This window comes from Herpailurus yagouaroundi, unplaced genomic scaffold (genome assembly GCF_014898765.1).
Source record: "Herpailurus yagouaroundi ecotype Mexico unplaced genomic scaffold, PumYag 202, whole genome shotgun sequence".
NCBI lineage: Eukaryota > Metazoa > Chordata > Mammalia > Carnivora > Felidae > Herpailurus > Herpailurus yagouaroundi.
The window spans coordinates 7,569,192-7,585,825 of NW_024412433.1; the positions used below are offsets into that span (position 1 = coordinate 7,569,192).

General features: G+C 57.9%; 2 protein-coding genes and 1 long non-coding RNA gene across 7 annotated transcripts in view; 1 reads left to right on the forward strand and 2 right to left on the reverse strand.

Annotated features, from left to right (window-relative positions):
- ALPI (alkaline phosphatase, intestinal) overlaps positions 1-3,106 on the reverse strand; it is a 3,692-nt gene extending 586 nt beyond the window's left edge. Inside the window, exons 1-11 of the mRNA XM_040450341.1 lie at positions 2,885-3,106; positions 2,686-2,802; positions 2,456-2,571; positions 2,086-2,260; positions 1,835-2,007; positions 1,438-1,572; positions 1,264-1,336; positions 1,003-1,137; positions 720-911; positions 380-499; positions 5-278 (exon numbers count right to left, since the gene is read on the reverse strand). Of these exons, the coding sequence (XP_040306275.1) occupies positions 5-278; positions 380-499; positions 720-911; positions 1,003-1,137; positions 1,264-1,336; positions 1,438-1,572; positions 1,835-2,007; positions 2,086-2,260; positions 2,456-2,571; positions 2,686-2,802; positions 2,885-2,954 (1,580 nt within the window). The 5' untranslated portion in view covers positions 2,955-3,106. The remainder of the gene's footprint in view (positions 1-4; positions 279-379; positions 500-719; positions 912-1,002; positions 1,138-1,263; positions 1,337-1,437; positions 1,573-1,834; positions 2,008-2,085; positions 2,261-2,455; positions 2,572-2,685; positions 2,803-2,884) is intronic.
- A 215-nt stretch (positions 3,107-3,321) lies between these two features.
- Positions 3,322-6,395, forward strand: LOC121014426 (uncharacterized). Its single transcript, XR_005783209.1, has 2 exons — positions 3,322-4,406; positions 5,716-6,395. It is a non-coding gene; the product is annotated as an uncharacterized LOC121014426 (long non-coding RNA).
- An 8,132-nt stretch (positions 6,396-14,527) lies between these two features.
- DIS3L2 (DIS3 like 3'-5' exoribonuclease 2) overlaps positions 14,528-16,634 on the reverse strand; it is a 354,030-nt gene continuing 351,923 nt past the window's right edge. For all 5 annotated transcript variants that reach the window (XM_040450689.1, XM_040450690.1, XM_040450687.1 and 2 more), the window contains one exon: positions 14,528-16,512. In XM_040450689.1, the coding sequence (XP_040306623.1) occupies positions 16,384-16,512 (129 nt within the window). In that variant the 3' untranslated portion in view covers positions 14,528-16,383. The remainder of the gene's footprint in view (positions 16,513-16,634) is intronic.

Below are 16,634 nucleotides of genomic sequence, written 5' to 3' on the forward strand. Positions count from 1 at the left end.
CAGCAACAACAGCGCCCCGGCCAGCAGGGGCAGCGACGGCGGGCCGGCGGCCGGGCCCGGGGGCGCGGCGTCGTTGGGGCCGGCAGAGGGCGGCAGGCCGCAGTCGGTGTAGGGCTCCAGGCAGGCGGCGAAGGCCATGACGTGCGCCACGAAGCTCTGCTCCTGCACGCCGTGCACCAGGTGCGCTTGCGGACCGCGCGCGAACACCGCCACGTCCTCGCCGCCGTGGGTCTCGGACTGCAGGGGCACCGCGGCCTGCTGCTGGTACGAGGGGTCCCCTGGGCGGAGGGCGGGGGGGGGGGGGGAGGGTCAGGGCCCGCCGGGCGGCCGGCGGCTCCCTCCCTCGAGTTCCCCCCAGACCGCCCGCCGCTGCACTCACCGCTCTGGCTGTCGCTGACGTTGGGCCGGGGGCCGTCCTTGAGCGCGAAGCCGCCGGGCCCGTTGCCGTACAGGATGGAGGTGTAGGTCTTGTTGTCATGGGCTTTGCTGGGGGCTAGGCCTGCAGGGAGGAGGGACCGGTGATCGCCCTGACCGCAGCCAGGGGGCCTCCACGGGCTACACCTAGCAAACCGAGGCACTTTGGGCCTCGCCGGCTTCATCCTCACAAAAACCCTACAAGGCGGTTGCTATCATTGCCCCGTTTGACAGATGAGGAAAGGGAGAGTCGGAGCAATTTCTGCCACATAACTGAGGAAACCCTGCCACCCTCCTGGGCCTACCGAAAATGGAGCTGCCTCGAAGCGTGTAGCCACCAAAAGAGAAGACGTGGGAGTGGTCAGCGGTGACAAGGGTCAGAGTATCCTTCTCGCTCGTGAGCTGGCTGGCCTTGTCGATGGCAGAATCGAACATGACGGCCTCCGTCAGTGCCAGATAAGCCCTGCCGTCGTGATGACCGTGGTCGATGCGGCCTCCTGCGGGCAGGGCGCGTGGAAGGTGGACGATGCCCGGCCCGCCCTGGCCATTCCCACTTCCGTGCTCCGCAAGGGGCTGCCTGCCACGCACCCTCCACAAACAGGTAGAAGCCCCGGGGGTTCCTCCTCAGCAGGTGCAGGGCCGCCTCCGTCATCTCCATCAGGGATGGGTCCCGGGTGTGGTTTCGGTGGACCTCGTATTTCGTGTCTCCTGGCTCAAAGAGGCCTGTGGGGAAGGGGGCCGGTGGTGACGGGTAGGCCGGGGAGTGGGTGTGAACATCTGGGCGCACGCTTGGCCCTCTGAGGACACGGGAGGCCAGAGCGGGAACGTGGGGGTGGCTGGGGTCATTACCCATGAGGTGTGTTACGGAGGGGTCCTGGGAAGCCTGAAGGAGCGCCTGGCGGTTCCACACGTACCGGGCACCCTGGGGGGGGGGGGGCGGGGAGGGTGCAGAGCCAGGCCTCAGTCCATAGCCCTTGGATCCGTGTCCCTCTCGTGCCCCGTGCACCTCTGGGCCCCCATCACCTGGTGCCTGTCCTGCCACTCCTGCACCAGGTTGCGCCCATCCAACCTGATTCCGTTCTGTGTGGCGTCACTCGGATACTCAGGGTCTGGGGTCCCCTTGGGAAACATGTACTTTCGGCCTCCGCCCAGGATCACCTGTAGCCAAAGGATTAGGCAGGTGGGCGTGGGGCCCGGCTGGCCCCTGCTCCCTCCTCAGAGAGCCCCACGCTCCCCTTTCAGGTCTGTGGGTGTGGCCTGTCCCCGGCGGTCCCTCCTCCGCCACCTCGGGCCCCACCCCAAGCTCCGGGAGACCCTGCCAGGCCCCAGAGCTGAGGTCCTCAGTTGCCTGGGACTGTGGCCGGTGGAGACACGCCGCGCCCCCCCCCCCCCGTCCCCCTGCTTGCCCTTTGCGGCTCACATCAATGTCCACGTTGGAGATGAGCTGCTGGGCGATGTCCTGGCACCCCTCCTTCCGGGCCTTGGCGGGCATGTCCGCGTCTGAGTACCAGTTGCGGTTGACCACGTGCGCGTAGGTGCCGGCTGGCGAGGCGTGCTGCACTCTTGTGGTGGTCACCACCCCCACGGACTTCCCTGAGGGTGGCCGAGCTCAGGGTGAGCCCCCGAGGTCTCTGATCCTGCCCCTGCCCGCTAAGCCGGCCCCAAGCCCACCTGCTTTCTTGGCCCGGTACATCACAGAGACGACCTCGTTGCCCTGTGTTGTGTTGCACCGGTCAAAGCGGGCAGCTGCACTCAGTCCAATGGTCTGGTAGTTGGCCTTGACCCCGCACAGGTAGGCTGTGGCTGTGCCTGCGCTATCTGGCACCTGTCTGTCCACGTTGTATGTCTGGGGACAGAGACACCCTCAGCTCCCCTCTGGCTCCATCAGATACCCGAGATTCTGACCCAAGCCCAGGGGCCCACCCTCGCCACCCTGGTCCCCGAACTCCGGCCCCAAGCCTCCTGGGCCTTCCCTCCTGTCGCACTCCTGGGCACCCGCCCCCTTCTGGTGGGGAGCACCCCGAGGCCACCCAGCCCTTACCTTGGACAGAGCCACATACGGAAAGTGGTCCATGGCCAGGGGCGTCTCGGGTCCCAGTTTGTTATTAATTTGCCCCTTTAGGATCCGAGTGGCTGTCACCGTGGGCACCCCCATCCCTGAAGGAGCACACCTTGTCAGGCCCGAGTCCCCAGGGCTGGTCTGTGTCCACTGGCAGCCTTGGGGACGAGGGTTGTGGGAGCCACAGGGGGTGGACAGGCCTTGACACTCACCGTCCCCCAAGAAGAGAATGAGGTTCTTAGCAGCCGTCTGGATGGGCTTCAGCTTCTTAGCGGCATCCAGGGCTTGGGCTGCCTGGCGGTTCCAGAAGGCTGGGTCCTCCTCCTCAACTGGCCAAGGGGAGAGTGGAAGCCAGGTCAGTCTTGGGGGAGTGTCCTATACATGGGGGGCAGCCGGGAGGTGCCTCATTACCTGGGATGGTGCCAAGGGACAGCTGTGGCCTCAGGCCCAGCAGCAGAAGCAGCACCCAGGCTCCCTGCATGCCTGTGGGATGGTGGGAGGGCTGCAAGGCCAGAACTCTGGGGAGGCTGGGACCCTGGGGGAGCCAGAACGTGGGTACCAGCCGCAGTACAAGCCGCCCGGGCTTAAGTCAGGGGAGAACTTTGTTCCTGGTTGTAAAAGGCTCCATGTCCCTCCCATTGTCCCAGGTGGCCACGCTGACCCTGCCCCCGCCCTGTGACTTTAAGTCACACTGGTAGAAGGCAAGTGGCAGGGCGTGGCTGGGCAAGCCTCAAGGCCGGGGTCCTGGAAAAGGCAGGTCTGTCCAGCACTGGATGGTCCCAGCAGTCTCCCTAGGGTGGGTGGGGTTGAGGGGGCACATCTCCTTTGGGTGAAAGGCACCCCGACAGGGGCCACTCCCGACCCTTGGCTCATACAGACTTGTGGGAGCACTGTTGCTCCTTCGTTCACCTCACTTGTTCAGTGTTTTCTGAGAGCCAGCTTTGGACAGGCTCGGTTCTGGGTGCTAAGGGAGGTGGGGTGTGAGGCACACAGCCTGGGCCAGGGGCCTGGGTTTGGCCTCCTGAGGCTGTGAGGCCTCAAGACATGGGAAAGGAGGCACGCGGGGGTGGCCTGGCTTCTGACCAGGACTGGTGTGGGCAGGTGGGGAGGGTGCTGGGCTCAGAGGGTGCCCAGGAGACTGGACCCAGAGTCCCTTGTGCTGTGGAAAAGGGTGGGGCTAGTGGTGACAGAGTGGAACCTCATTTCTGTGTCCAATTACGGGCCAGCCTTGTGGGGCTCTCGCGTGTGCGTGCATGTGTGTGGGGCAGGCAGGGGTGGGGACCCAGTGTACGTGAGGCTGACCTCTGCTCCCTTGGACAGGCAGAGAGGACCCAGGGCTGAGTTTCTTCTCTCCATGGGCCACGAATACCCACAGGTATGGCATCTGATAAGGAACAAAGAGGTTTCCGTGACCAGACCGGTTCAAAAGCATTCCTCCAATCCAGCGACCGCACGTCTGGGTGTACATCCAAAAGATTTGAAAGCAAGGTCTGGAAGAGAGATTTGCACCCCCATGTTCATAGCTGCCTTGTTCACAGTAGCAAAAAGGTGGAAGCAATTCAAGTGTCTATCATGAGATGAACGTATAAACAAGACGTTGTCCGTCCACGTAAGGGGATATTATTCAGCCTTAAAAAGGAAGGGAATCCTGTCACACGCTGCAACATGGATGAGCCCTCAGGGTATGATGCTAAGTGAAATAGGCCAGTCACTGAAGGGCAAACGCTGTGTGATTCTACTTAGATGAGGCATCTCTAGTCGTCAAATGCATAGAACTGGTTGCCAGGGCCCAGGAGGAGGAGGCCGGGGGAGGAGGTGTTTAGTGGGAACAGAGTTTCAGTGTTGAAGATGGAAACCTCCCGGAGAGCTGCTGTCCGACAGCCACAGCCCGCATTCACTCTACTGAGCCAGGCACTTACAAGTGGTTACGATGGTAAATTTTGTGCTGTGCTTTTCCCCCACCATTAAAAAAAAATTGGGGGGCACCTGGGTGGCTCAGTCAGTTGAGCAGGACAGACTTCGGCTCAGGTCACGATCGTTGAGTTTGAGCCCCGCATCTGGCTCGATGCTGTCCGCTCAGAGCCCGCTTTGGATCCTCTGTCCCCCTTTCTCTCTGCCCCTCCCTCGCTTGTGTGAGCTCTCTCTCTCTCTCTTAAAAATAAACCTTAGGGGCGCCTGGGTGGCGCAGTCGGTTAAGCATCCGACTTCAGCCAGGTCACGATCTCGCGGTCCGTGAGTTCGAGCCCCGCGTCAGGCTCTGGGCTGATGGCTCAGAGCCTGGAGCCTGTTTCCGATTCTGTGTCTTCCTCTCTCTCTGCCCCTCCCCCGTTCATGCTCTGTCTCTCTCTGTCCCAAAAATAAATAAACGTTTAAAAAAAAAATTAAAAAAAAATAAAAATAAAAATAAACCTTAAACATTTTTTTTTTTTTTCGAAGAAGAAAAACCTTCCTCCCAACTCTGCCCACCCCAGTGGACCACGGTAGCTCCGTTTTGCGCTCTGGCCTCCTCACCACCTGAGCCACGTGGTTGGTCCCCAAAACCAGGGACCAAGCATCTGGCCAAGATCCTGGCCGCCAGCATCTCCCTGCCCAGCCCCCACCTCTCAAGCAGAGCTTTCCTGGGGCCGCCTCCACACTGACCTGGCTGTCCTCTACATCTGAGGAGAGCTAGCACCTTGGGAGGCATCCTTCCTGGCCTCTGAAGTGTCCCCGTAGCTCCTCTGTCCCCTGCATCATCTTGCTGTGCTAGGGAAATTCTTGGCTAAAGGTCAGGGGAGACTAACCCCTGGGCAGGTCCTTAATTAATTAATTGGTTCTTTTTACCAGGCTGTAGGTGAAAGGTTTATTATTCCAAGATTAGTCTTCCAGTGAATTCCCCATCCCCGTTATCAATTGGAATTTTTGACATAACTGTAGATTCGCCTGCAGTTGTAAGAAATAATACAGAGAATCCTTGGATGCCGCCCAATTTCCCCCAGGTGGCACAAAGTCACAGATTCTCAGATATCTATTCGGAGTTCCCCTGTTTTGCATGAACTCCTTCGTGTGGGCATGTAGGTTCCGTACCATCTTGTCCCATGCGTGGGTTCATGTAAACACCACTACAGTTAAGATACCGAACAGCTCCAACCCCGGAGATTGGAACAGATCCCTTTATAACCACCTTACCTCCCTCCCACACCCCTGCTCAGTCCCTAACCCCTCTCCTGCGTTTCTAAAATTTTGTCATCTCAAATTGTTAGGGAAGAATCTGTTATAAGACGGCCGACAGGACTGACAGGGGAATTTGTCCCTGCCCGAAGACTCCCCTTCCTGGTTCTTCTTCCTGCCAAATTGCTACGAATGCTGGATGCAGAAATAACAGACTCTAAATTGTCCCCCATGCTTACGCTCAGGACTCAGACCTCTGGAGAGTGATGTCCTCTGAGCCCGCTGGTGTGAAATAAACCTCCTGCCTTCCAAGATCTCCGGGTGCTGTTTGGTTCTTCTGCCAGGTGATCCAGACCAGGTTCCGTGACAAAATAAGTTACATAAATGGAATCAGATAGTCTTTTGGGGTTGGCTTCCCCCCACCCCCCTCAGGACAGTTCCCTAGAAACTCATCGAAGCATATCAATAGTTGACTCCTTTGTGTCACTGAGTGTATTCTGTAGGATGGGTTGACCACAGTGTTTAGATGTGTGAACATCTAAGGACAGACATCTGGGCTGACTCCAGTTTGAGCTGTTATACGTAAAGCTGCTATGAACATTCATTCAGGTTTTGGGGGAACATACGTTTTCATTTCTCTGTAATAAATCCCCAGGACCGTGACCATAAGCCCTTCCTAGGATGACATTAGGTAATCCTCATTTGTGATCAGCTCGTTTCTTTATTTCTTTTTTTTTTTTTTTTTAACGTTTATTTATTATTGAGAGAAAGAGAGAGAGCATGAGCAGAGGCGGGGCAGAGAGAGAGGGAGACACAGAATCTGAAGCAGGCTCCAGGCTCTAAGCTGCCAGCGCAGAGCCTGACGCGGGGCTCGAACTCACAGACGATGAGATCATGACCTGAGATGAAGTCGGACGCTCAGCCGACTGAGTCACCCAGGCGCCTCAGCTCTCGTTTCTTGTGAACTTTGTCACGTGCCTGAGCGGGACCGGAGACGGAACATATACCGCATGTCACGGGCAGTAAACAAAGTATGTTTGTCCACATTCGAAGCCTGCAGCTATGACCCGGCTGTGCGGGGCCACCAGGAAGGCCACGTGGGAAGGCACCTTTGGGCCTGAATCACCTGTGATGACATCTGGTTATAGTCCTTCCTCTGCGGCCCAGGATGACAAATCAGCAGGCAGCAAGCTCTTTCTGGTCTTTCTGGGTGTGGAGCAGGACATAATGCCTCTTGGGGCGCCTGGGCGGCTCCGTCGGTTAAACGTCTGACTCCCGACTTCAGCTCAGGTCGTGATCTCGTGGTTTGCGAGATCGAGCCCCGTGTCGGGCTCTGTGCTGTCAGCACACAGCCTGCTTGGCATTCTCTCTCCTTCTCTCTTTCTGCCCCTCCCACACTAGTGCCCTCCCCCCTCCCCCCGAAAAAAACCTAAATAAATAAACATTAAAAAAAGAGAGAGATAACGCCTCTTGGGTAATTGTTAGCTCAGGCTGGGAGTTGCCTCGCTTTGTGCAGCCGCCAGTCTGGTTGTCCTGGTGTGTCTGCTCCCTGGGAAGGAAGGGCCTGTCCTGAAGGGCCCCATCTGGAGCCCTGGCACCCTCCACCGTTACCCTCATCTACCACCGGTGGCTGTTCAGGGTGTTTCCCGGCCCCCAGCACAGGGCGTGGGTAGGCACCCAGGGTGATGCTGAGCCTGCCTACCCTGTAGCAGCTGCCGCTGCCCCACGGAGGAATGGCTCCTTCCTGCCTCCTGCCCTCCTGATCTCACCGTGACACCACCCCTAGGAGATGTAGTGACGGCCGTGCCACTCAGGGGGAGCATGGCAGGAGCTGGGAATGACTGTTGATCGCCAAAAGACAACACCCCTCAGCATGATGGGGAACACTTTGGGGGAAACCGAGGCACCTCTTTCTAGGGACAGTGTCTCCCATTTGAACCTCCCACCAGCCCTGTCGAAACAGTAGGAGTGTCCCCATTCAGGCGGGGATGCTGGAAGCGAACACAAGTTGTATTTTGCCCTCATTTCATGGGCAGACCTCCTGGGATCAGGGGGTACCAAGCCTCCTAAAGCCACCTGGGAGTTTGGCAGGCAGGAGGGAGGGCAGAGATGTTAGCCCCTCCCAGCCACAGTGGCACTGCACCTCTGATGACGTGTCTCCCTCTCTGGCCAGGCCTGCCTGTGCAGTTCTGGGGCTAGGAGAGGAGGCTGGCCCGCCTGCCTCTCCTCCTGGCCTGAGCAGGGGGCCATCAAGAAAGTCACGGGGACCATGCTGCTCATGGAGCAATTAGCTGCATCGTGGCCTGGGGAGCTGATGGACCAGGAAGGAGCACTCAGCTGAGAGCAGCGGCCATGGCCAGGGTCACGGGCTCAATGAAAGAGTTCTTCGGGGGTCACGTGAAAAGCACTGGCAGCAGGGGAGGGAGAACCCCTTGCCTTTCTGTGGTTTGTGTGTCTGTGGTCCCTGTTCCAGGTTCAAGAGACTTAGGCTCTGCCCTTCCCCAGGAGCAGATGGGCACTGACTGGAGAATGGCCCCAGCAGGGGCCACTTTGGGCCCTGGGGGCCTTTGGAAGGAACCAGAGACAGCACAGACCTTGGGGGCATCCCCGGGACCGTGGAGGGGAAAAGTTTGCCGAGATATGTTCTGGGGCTGAGCAAAACTGAGTGCATCTAAGGCTGAGCTAAGTGCATGCTGGGGTACACTTGGGAACCCCAGGGATTACACCATACCAAGTCACTTGCCCTCACGCTGGGAACTGTGACCCGCACAAGGTCAGCACCAGCTTGGTGTCAGGGGTCAGAGAGAGGTTGCAAAGCCCAAAGGAAGGCCCCAGAAGACAACTGTTAATAGAGGGAGCCCATTATACCAGCCTTGGAAACTGAGGCTCAGGAGGTGAAGCCCTCAGATGCTCATGGGGCCATTGCAGCTGTCCTCACCACACTGGCTCAAGGTCTCAGTGAGGGTCCTGGAGGCAAAAACCAGAAGCTGGGCAGCTACTAGTTGTTTAAAGGAGACCGTTCTATTCAGTAAATCTCTTGAGCACTGACCACATGAAGTCATCCTGGAGACCTAGAGGGGTCAAATCAGACCCAATCAGCGAGGGGCTTCCTGTCCAGAGGTGGCGGGGCGGGGGGTGGTATGTAAACTTGAGCTATGGTCCTGGACGCTGTCCCAGGGGAAGAACTGAGGTTCCCCTGGCCAGCGTCAGACCACCCTGGAGAGGAGCGGGAAGTAATGCTGGGGGATCCGGGCAGGAGAGAAGCCTGGATACAATCCCCACTGACAGACTGGAGGATTGGTGCCCGGCTGGGCTTCAGGAAGGCGGAGGAGGGCGTGAAGAGGAGGGGCGGCTGGGCTGAGGTCAGCCTCCAGGGTGCTGCTGGAGGGGGTGGGGGAAGCACAGGCAGAGGCAGGTGGAGGAGTTACTGGCACAGGAAAGCTGGTGATCACGGTGGAGGGGAGACTCTGGGACCTGGTGTGGCTTTCTGCACTTTGGCCCGAGGGATCCGCCCTCTCCTCCGTGCCCGCCCTCCTTGCTGGCTCCCCCCGGGCAAAGCCCCTCGAAACAGCCCCTCCCCAAATCCCTCTTCTGCAGTGGCTGTTTTTCTGCCAGCCTCACCGAGCTCCCTTTCCTCCTCCTGCTGGACAGCCTCTTCACACGGGATGACAGCAAAAAGGTGTTCGACTGATGCAGAATAAACCGCGTTACAGACCCCCAGGTTGGCAAAGACCAAAGGGTCCAACTGCAGCGAGTCGGGGCCTGGGCTGGGTCTCCAGCACTTAGCATGGGTGTCCTTCAGTACTTAACCTCGCCCGAGCCTTAATTTCCTCTTCTGTGAAATGGAAAAATATAATTAGTACTGATGTCATAGGGCTGTGAGCACAGGGCCGTGGGACAGAGGCAATCCTGGAGTGGGGGAGGAGGGAGGTGAAACCCTAATCGTTGAAAAGAGGCAGGTCAGGTCTTGAACGTTATCAAAGCTGAGCGTTTGAAAGCCAACGGGCCAAATGTTAGGCAAAGTGGCTTATTCCTAGAAAACAAGTATTAAAAAATTCCTAATTAAGGTGTGTAGGCAAGGCCTCCTTCTGGGCCATTCTACCTACCTGGGTGGGAGGAATATCTAGGCACGGCCCTTCTACGGGGGAACTTGGGTCACATATTTGTGGGGGTGGGATGGGGTACAGATAAGGGGACCGACCATCCACCAGCAGGGCAGGAAACATCACCACATCCCCCTCCCCTATGGTTCCCCGGGGTCTCAGCCTGCCCCAGGGTGGGGGTGCAGGAGTGGGCTGGCCGAGTGGGCCGAGGTCAGGCCTCTCCTCTGCCCTGTGGTGGCAGCGGTGGCAAGGGCAGGGTGGGCGGGCAGGTGGCTGTTCCTTGAGCCATGGCTCAAGGTCATTCTTCTTAGGGTGATGCAGGAAAGACACGTCCATGGCTGACAGGTGACTTGGTCGTGGATACACAATGGGAGGGAAAGAAAGCTCACTCCTCTAACTGTATGCAGTAATGTAACTCTGAGTTTTGTATCCTAAGAAGCAGGACAGTCTTATCCTAAGAGCACCTTGGTTAGTTGGCAAAATCTACTAAGGTGAAATATATGAGAGCAGGCATGTACCTCCGTTTCTGTTGCCTCTTCAACATTTAGCTAAAGGCTTTCCAGAACCGAGCAGTGAACGATCTGTGAACATTACACAACGCCATTCACAAAACCGTTTGAGGCAAACAACTTTAAGTAAAATAAACGACTTAAATGGACTTCCCCCCTAAAATTGCTTTCTATATATTAAAAAAAAAATCCCCAAACCATAAAAACTCAAAAAAAGGTTCAAAGAGATTTGCAGTAGGTTTTAAATTTGTAACCTCAGTTATGTGCAAATTCAAAGTCATCATTCCAAGTGCTTAAAGTACCCTCCCCCCCATCTCCAGAATCTTCTTTATTGCCGTGAAAGGGGTCTTTCTCCTCCTTCCATTCACCGGGGCTTACATCTTTCACCTACTTCAAAACCCCCTCTCAACTCTAATCGACCCTGAAATCTGTGATTTGACCCATGCACTGGGCCTGTGTGGTCAGTGCCCAGCCCGGGCCCAAGGTCAGCCCTCCTGAGGAGCCACCACGCAGGGCCAGCAGCCTTCCCATCAGCATTTCTGTCTCTCCCCTTGGCCTGACTGATGGCAGGCGGCTTCTGGGCTGGCTCGCTGCCCAGGGCCTACCTTCTCAACCTGGACACCTTGACCTTGGCTCAGACATGGAGCCAACACGGTCCCTAGCGGCTCCACTGAGGCAACTGAGACCTGTCGCGACCCAGACTGCCACCTGAGTCTTGAGTAGAAGCCTTGGGTGGCATTTGAACTCACTGGGAGTATCAGGCAACCTGTTGGCAGGAATTTTATCTTAGTGACGGGAATGATGGACTGTTTAACATCCCTGTTGCTGAATGTACAAAAAGCCTTTTAAACCAGTTGTAGATCCATTCTTGCTAAGGAAAGTATTTTTTTTTGGGGGGGGGGGTGGTTTGTTTTTGTTTTTATTCTTATCCAAGTTACATGTGAATACAGTTTTAAACTATCAAATAGATCTGTAAGGTTTGTTGCAACAAAACAAAAAACAGCAGTTCTCGGTCTCTCTCCCTCCATTTTTCCATCTCAGAGGCAGCCACCTTCCCCTCTCTTGGCTTTCTGTGTTGACATTTACCACTGTTTCTAAATGACTTACTTCTTCATTTTTTAACTTTAAGCTCCGTGGACATATTCTATTGATATTCTGTTCTCGGTATCTATGGTTGTATAACAACCATCCCCAAACAACCTTAAACAACATTTATTGGTCACAGATCTGCAATCTGGGCAGGGCTTGGAGGGGACAGTTTGTGTCTGACCTCTGGGGCCTCAGCTGGGGTGGCGGGGGGGGGGACATGGGGGATCCACTTCCAACGTGGCTCCATCACGTGGCTGATAAACGGGCTCCTTTCCCTGAGGGCTTCTCCACAGAACTGTTCGAACTTCCTCACAACATGGCAGCCGGATTCCCAGAGAATGGGAGTGGAAGCTGCCAGTTTCCTAAGGCCTGGGCCTCGAAACTAGCACAGGGTCACTTCTGCCACATTTCTGCCTATTAGCAGCCACTGAGCCTGTCCAGATTTAAGGGGGAGGCACACAGACGCCATTTGTATTTACTTGTTTATTTAGCAGCGTCACTGAGGTATAAATTGACAATAGGAATTGTATACACTTAAGATGTACAACTTGGTGTTTTGATAATATGTATACATTGTGAAATGACCACCACAATCAAACTAATTAACATATCTATCACCTCATAGTGATCATTTTCTCTCTGTGGTGAGGACACTGAAGATCTACCCTCTTAGCAGCTTTCGAGCACACGACACAGTATCGTTAACTGTATCACCATGCTGTACGCGAGGTCCCCGGAACTTGCATGTCTTACAACTGAGACTTCGTACCCTTCGACGGACACCTCCCCATTCTTCCTCCCTGCCCCGGCTGGCCCTGAAAACCAGCATTCTGCTCTGCTTTTACGAATTTGATGATTTTAGACTCCACACCTAAGTGAGAACATGTATTTGTCTCGTGCCTGGCACACTTCACTTAGCATGATGTCACCCAGATTCACCCATGGTGTCACAGCTGGCAGGATGTCCTCCCTCGTGGCTGAGTAATATTCCGTTGTGTGTATGCGACACATCTCTATCCATTCCTGTGCTGGCGGACACTTGGGGTGCTTCCTGTCTCGGCTGCTGCGAGGATTGCTGCTTTGCACCACTTGCGTGGCCCCAACGCGCTGCACGACTCTGCCTCATGCTTTCAACCCCCGGCAGCAGCGTTTGAGGCTCTCTTGTCCCCAGAAGGAATCCAACCTCTGGCCTTTGCTGTCCCCACCCCTCCTCTGCCCCCACTCCCCCAGGGCGCTCCTCCCCGCCTCCTCCGTGGGGAGCCCAATGTTGCCCGTGACTCCGGCACCTGCTGGTGCCAGCTCTGTCGGGACATTTGGGCTTTGCTCCCTCTCTCAGGCCTTCACCTTGCCTGGATAATCACGGTCCCTCCAACCTGGCCTCCAGCTTCCCACCTCGGGGCCCGTCACTGTTCTGTGCTTGCAGCAGCTGCGGGGGGCATCTGGTGCTGTGTCTCCCCAGTGGTGTGGCCTCTTCCTGGGACCAGCTCCCCAGCTTCTTACCCATCCCTCCCAACTGCCAGAGACCCCGGGAGCTACCATTCTGCCCCGTGACGGCTCTCTGATGGGCCAGGGGTGGGCAGCCGCCCCATTCTTTCCTGGGGTCTCTCTAACTTGGGAGAGGGTGTCAGTTTCTCTCCAAGAGGGTGGGCTGCAAGATACAGAGCTTCCAGAAGGTCGTGGTGGAGGAAGTGATTTACACCAGGAGGAAGGGAAGAGGAAACGGAGAAGGGAGACAGAGCCACTCAAGGTGACCTGGAGGGGTGGCGCGTCCCTACCTCCCTCACGGCGGGCTTTCCCGCCCTCCTCTGCTAGTTCACATCCAATCTTCCTACCAGTTCCCTCCTCCCAGAGCCACTTTGCACTGGGTTTCTTTTCTTTGTAATCAAAAGACAGGAGTTTTCCTGAAGGCTCAAGGGCCCCTCTCTCTGGCTCCTTCTCCCCATCTTTCCCGACCCTGGATTTTCAGTCCTGAGCCCTTCCAGGCTTCCGGTCCGGGCTGTGTGCTGAGGATGCCCGGCCAGAGGACCACTGTCCTGCACTTCAGGGCCCAACCCGGCATTCCCACATCTACCTGCGGCTGCTACCCCTACTGCTGCGCGCGCCCCCGGCCCCGGCCCCGCCTCTGTACTGCCCCCCCCTCCCAGCCCATCCAGCACTCCAGCCCCGGCCCAGCCTCTGTACTGCCCCCACCTCCCCCCCACCCCGTGTCCCAGGTCTGTTCTCAGCAGAGACACTAGCTGGCTTGCACCCTTCATCTGCTCCCCCCGTGAGGAAAGTCCTCACTGTCCCAGCTCGCTGGCTCTCCTGCGCTCCAGCCTCCCACGCCCTCCACCATCCAGATGGCACTGGACCTCAGGGCCCATGCCTGCAAATAGCCAGCAGTCTGCTCCCTGAGGCCCTGCCCACACTCGACCTCCCTCTCCTGCTTTACCTTCATGCCATCACCACCACCTGCCGCACTACTGACACAAGTCCCCTCTGGACAGCGGCCCCGAGAACATAGGGCTGACTGAAGGCACAGAGGCCACACTGTGGCACAGCTCTGGTTGGAAACCTCCAGTGGCTCTTCACAGCCCTTGGAGTGCAGAGTCTCTGGCCAGCTCAGAAGGTCCGTGCATCTTCTTGCACATCCTCTCAGTGCTCTCTGACCCTAATGACCTTGACCTTCACAGCTCGTGATTAAGTCCAATACTGTCAAGCCTCAGTTTCTTCACCCATGTGGGGCCCATGTGTCACCTGGCTACTGTCCCTTCATGGCTTGGAATATGCTCTCCAGCCTCGGAGCTCTGCTAGAGCCTCGTCCTGTAGTGACATTATTTGCATGACGCCTCCCCCCGCACGGTGATCTGAGGTGGCCCTGTGAGAAAGACAGGGCCTCGCGTGGGGTCTGGGGCTCCTGCCTGTACTAGCATGCAGTGGTTCTGGAGCAGCCGAAGGGATGAGCGAGTCTTACTTTTTGACGAGGTTTTGTGCTGGTCATCCTTTTGTCAAGAGCTCCATCACGTGGGGACACAGGAGGGGCGGCCCCCTCCGTGGGCTTCCCCCAGAGCCCCGTGTGCCGGGGGAGGGGATGAAGACGAACTCCGGTGACTTGGAAAGGGTGCTGGGCCGCCTCCTTTGGGCCCACAGGCAGTCGGGGGGGGGGGGGGGGTAGTGGCGGGCAGGTGCCTGAGCCCTGGTCCTGGCTGGGCAGTCTCGCTGTGTCACTCTGGCCAGAGGCCTGCTTCCTTGCTGGGTACAGTTTCCACTTCTGTCAAATGGGGTGGGGCTGGGCTGGGGCCCCAATGGCCCCCATGGCTCCAGAGTGCATCAGGGCGACTCCCAAGCGAGTGCCGGGAGCCAAGATCTTCTTTGCTGACCAAGCTGGCTATGCCTCTCCAGGGCTCGGGGGGTCCGGTCTGAGTCCACGCTGCTCGAGAGGGAGCCCGGCTGCTCTGACACACCGCTGCCCTGAGGGGTGCCACTCCATGGGGGCTCTGCCCTGCCCCCAGCTCCCAGGCTCCGTGGGAGGCCTTCGGGGACAGCACCGGGGCTCTGTCGGGCTGCCCGGGACAGCAAACACCCAGAAACCTCCTCCTCCAAATGCCAAACCACCAGACCCTCGCCCATCTTCCTTTCCAGATACGTGGCTGCAGGAGAAGGTTCTGGGGACAGGAACGGAGAGGGGGTGGCAAGATGGACACTTGGAAGGCTGGCTAGGGTGCTGGAGGAAGAGAAAGGAACCCAACGGTGTCCTCCCTTCCCCTCTGACACCCAGCCCGGTGCTGGATGAGGACGGGCCATGGCCTGCCGGTGGACAAAAGCAACGGCTCCATCAGCCCTCCAGTTCCTGCGAGGCCCTCCTCCCAGGTATCGTACTGAGTTTTTCTTTGAAGGAAATTCACTGCCACCAGATCAAATGGGCTTAATACTGACACCAGAGGAAATGGCACGGTGGAGCCGGGGCCAGGGGCACCGTTCACCCTCGCTCCTGGCAGCTCCTAGGGAAGCTGATCTGTGGTTTCCCAGTTAGGTGGGGAAGGAGTGCAGACCGTGGTCAGGCCAGCTGGGGAGACGGCACCGCCCAACGGCCCTCCATCTCTGTCCCTGGGTCCCCGAGGACGGTGCCACTGGTGGGCGCTCAGGACGATGCCAGGCAGGTGAGTAGGCCAGCCTAGGGCCACCAGGCACCCATTTTCCCATCCCTGGTGGGGAAGGCCAGTTTGAGGGCTCTCCTTCCCTCTGGCAGGCCAGGACCCCACGGGGTGCTGCCGGGGTTTGGGACGGGCGCTGGAGGTGCCGAGGGGCCAGCTTGAAGCAAGGGGGTGTGGACAGGGCCACTCAGAGCTCTGGCCTAGGACCTGAAGCGGGGGGGGGGGGGGTGTTATAGGACCCATGCCTCCCCCATCCTGAGGCCAGCAGGCAGAGAGGAAGTGGTGGGGGCAGGGACGGACACAGCCACCTGAGGCAGGGTGATGGCTGAGCTTGCTGTCTTGCATACTAATTACATTTCTAATCAGCCAGAATGAGGCCCTGGCAACAGTGTGACATGTGGCCAGCTCTGTGAATCATCCTGGAACTGACAGAAAGGTTCCAGAGGGTGGCGATCTCAGCTCAGCTGTGAGGGGTGGAGCCCGAGCCAGGTCCCCAGTCCTGGGTCCAAGGGGGACCCTGCGGCCCTGGCCTCCCAGGGGTGCCCCACACACCAGACCACAATTCACACCTGATTTTATTCCATGACACTGATTTGCTGAAAACCCCCGGTTTCCTGGGCAGGGGAAGGCAGTGGGTGGGCAGGCAGAAGAGGGGCTGGCCTCCCAGGAGGACCGGGTCCTGTTCTGCTCTGGTTAAGCACCAGCCGGGCCTCAGCCTTCCGTCCGGCCCCACCCTCTCCTCTCCGGTTTGTTTAAAAACTGAGCTGCAAAAATAAAACAAAATGAAGAAATAAAAACAAAAACCCTGAGTCGTTAAAAACCAAATTAAAAATCCCCTTTGGTGTCAAAAGGTCCTATTCCTAAAAGCCAGCGGGTGGGGCAGTGGTGTGGGTGGGGTGCGGCTGGGCTGGAGGCCGTCGTCACCGTCACGCTTCCTCCTCGTCCCGCGGGCCCGGGAGGCCCTCGGGGCCCGGCCGCTTCAGGATGGCACTGTACTTGAGGGCCGAGGTCTCCGCCCGCAGCACCACTTCCACCAGGCTGAAGATGGTGACGACCTGCAGCAGAGCAGAGCCAGCGTGGTGACCCGAACGGGTCGTGAGGGGCCGGTCCCGCGGGACGGGAGGGACAAGGGCCTGCCACTGTCCATCTAGCTGGGCCCCAGGCCCACTCGCCCTGC